This window comes from Otolemur garnettii, unplaced genomic scaffold (assembly GCF_000181295.1).
Source record: "Otolemur garnettii isolate 467f Iridium unplaced genomic scaffold, OtoGar3 scaffold00056, whole genome shotgun sequence".
In the NCBI taxonomy this organism is placed as follows: domain Eukaryota; kingdom Metazoa; phylum Chordata; class Mammalia; order Primates; family Galagidae; genus Otolemur; species Otolemur garnettii.
In genome coordinates, this window is record NW_003852451.1 from 7,689,594 (window position 1) to 7,692,272 (window position 2,679).

The 2,679-nt window shown below is 53.4% G+C and overlaps 1 protein-coding gene across 1 annotated transcript in view; it reads left to right on the forward strand.

The window, feature by feature from the left end:
• The first annotated feature begins 632 nt into the window (after positions 1–632).
• Positions 633–2,679, forward strand: part of SOD2 (superoxide dismutase 2) — a 14,884-nt gene continuing 12,837 nt past the window's right edge. Inside the window, exons 1-2 of the mRNA XM_003792399.3 lie at positions 633–747; positions 1,091–1,293. Coding sequence (XP_003792447.1) covers positions 725–747; positions 1,091–1,293 — 226 coding nt within the window. The 5' untranslated portion in view covers positions 633–724. The remainder of the gene's footprint in view (positions 748–1,090; positions 1,294–2,679) is intronic.

Consider the following 2,679-nt stretch of genomic DNA (forward strand, 5'->3'; position numbering starts at 1 on the left):
GCCAGTGGGGATAAAGTCTGGTGCCCGCGCTGGCTGTGGCCTGGAAGAGGTCCCAAGGTCAGTTTACTTGCAAAGGAAAGTCACTGGGGCATGCGGCGAGTGGGCTAACTATGGGTTAGGTTAGACCGGCACTGGTCCTAAACTCTCCGCTAACACGCTCGCTGGGCGGCGTTGACTGGTGGCTAGGCCTTGTCTACCCTAAGAACGGTCCCTCGGACCCCGCGGGAGGTCTCCTGTTCAGCTGCCGCCCCTGCGCCGCCGGAAAAGAGCGAGAGGCCCCTGTAGTTGCAGCCGAACCACCCCGCGGGCGCCTGGCAGGGGGTGGAGACGGGGTGGGGATAGGGGTGGGGCCGCGGAGTCGCGGGCCATACCAATTCTACGAGGGACAGGGGCGGCCTTCCCTCGGCGACTCTCCACAGAAATTCGGCAAATGGCACGGAAGTTGCCGCGATGGCGGACAAACTTGAAGAGCCCTATTTACCATACCCTGGGCAGGGTGTGCGACAAATACAGGTGGGACAGACCGCGGGGAGCCCCGTGCTCCCCGCCTTCTTGGGCGCGGCAGGCTCGGGGGCGGGGCATAGCGGGGGCGGGGCGTAGTGGGACGGGCTGTGGTTGTCCTTGCGGCGCTGCCGGGGACGCCGAGCAGTCTGGGCTCTCGGCTGTATAAGACCGGTCGCAGTTGGAGAAGGCCCGAGGGCAGTGCCGAAGTAGCATCAGCACCATGCTGTCCCGAGCAGCATGCAGGTGAGAGGCTAACGCCCTTGGCGGAAACGCGAGCACCGCTCCGAGGACGAAGGGGAACGCAGCCGGCAGGGCCTCCCGGGCTATGGCGACAGTGGCGGCGCCGGGCCTGGAGGGCTCGGAGTACTTGCGGGCGGTTCTCCTGCAGGTGCCGGGCGTGGCGGCTGGGGCAGGGGTCCGCTAGGAGGGGCTGCTGAAGCCACGCGTGTGCCGTGGACGGCAAGCGGCGTTTAGGGAGCCGGCGAATCCACCAAGGGCGCTGCGTGCTTGGTTCCTTTGCAGTCCCGCGTGAGAGGACAGGCTCGGCCGTGGCGGACTCACCCTCTCTGTTTTCTGTGTCTTCCAGCACGAGCAGGAGGCTGGCGCCAGCTCTGGGGTGTCTGGGCTCCAGGCAGAAGCACACCCTCCCCGACCTGCCATACGACTATGGCGCTCTGCAACCCCACATTGACGCCCAGATCATGCAGCTGCACCACAGCAAGCACCACGCGGCCTATGTGAACAACCTGAACATCGCGGAGGAGAAGTACCAGGAGGCCGTGGCCAAAGGTAGGTGCTGAGCCGCAGAAAGCTGGCCCGCGGCAGGTGTGACAGTGAGTAGCTGTCCATAGAGACATGCCCCTTCATCAGAACATGTTTATGCCAGTTCTGAGTTTTCCAGGCACGAAAATCTCTCTTTCTGAAATAAGTATCTGTCTCATTGTAGAATGAGTTTCTTGATTGGTTTGTATAAACTTATTTTATTATCTCAGAAAACTTAAGATCTCGTAAAGGAACTTGTATATGAATTTTACTATTGTAAGTCACATTTTTCATTACTCATCTTGCTAGCATTGAATTGTAGAGCCTTTGAAGAAAGCTCTATATGTAACTTGTTTTTGCAAATTGGCAATTGAAATTTTTCTTGTTATGTGATGTTCTTGGAAATGTTTGGTCGATTAGTTCTGCTAACCATTTGCTGAAGAGCTCAGAGTGCCTGTCCACTTTGACCCAGTCACCATCAGGTATGCAGGTGTCCTTGAGGGTGAGGGTAACCTGATGAAAGTAGCAGTGGGGCTTTGCTGTCAGCAACCAGAGTGAGCATGTATGGGCAGCAGGTGGGAGCACCTGCAGCCTTCCCACCTCCTTTTCCAAGTGCAGCACAACTCTTGAGCTGACAGCCTTAGGCTACTGGTCACACCAACAGGAGCCTGGCTGTGATGGGAACTGGGGAGGAGGCAGGAGTCAACATTATGATGTTCATTACCAAAAAGCAATTAGCTAATTGTGGAGCACTTCAGGCCCTTAAGATTTGATACTTTTCTTGAATCAATTTAGGGGTTAAAGTTCACATGGTCATTTTGTGGGAAACAAACAGGCTTGTGTCTTATCTGTTTACTAATATTTATAAATCCATTAAGCTATAATATGGAGTGAACGAATTTTTTTATTATTTATTTATTTTGAGACAGAGTACTTTGTCGCCCTCAGTAGAGTGCCGTGACATCACAGCTCACAGCAACCTCAAACTCTTGGGCTCAAGTGATTCTCTTGCCTCAGCCTCCTAAGTAGCTGGGACTACAGGCACTTGCCACAATGCCCAGCTATTTTTAGAAATAGGGTCTCACTCTTGCTCAGGCTGGTCTTAAACTCCTGATCTGAAGCTGTTCACCTGCCTCAGCCTCCCAGAGTGCTAGGATTACATGCGTGAGCCACTGTGCCCAGCCAGCTAATGTTTTTTTAGCAGCTTGGTGACAAAACCACACTTCGTGTGGACTTTTTGTGTTTGTGCCTTGGGAGGTATGTATGGAAATACTGTTCTAATGTGTCTGTGCAAAATAGAAGCATCCTTTTACATCTGTTAGTTGTTTGCACAAGGAAAATAATTGACAGTCATGTTCCCAGACTACTGTATTGCTTGATAAGCTATCAGTAAAAAAAAAAAAAAAAAAAAAA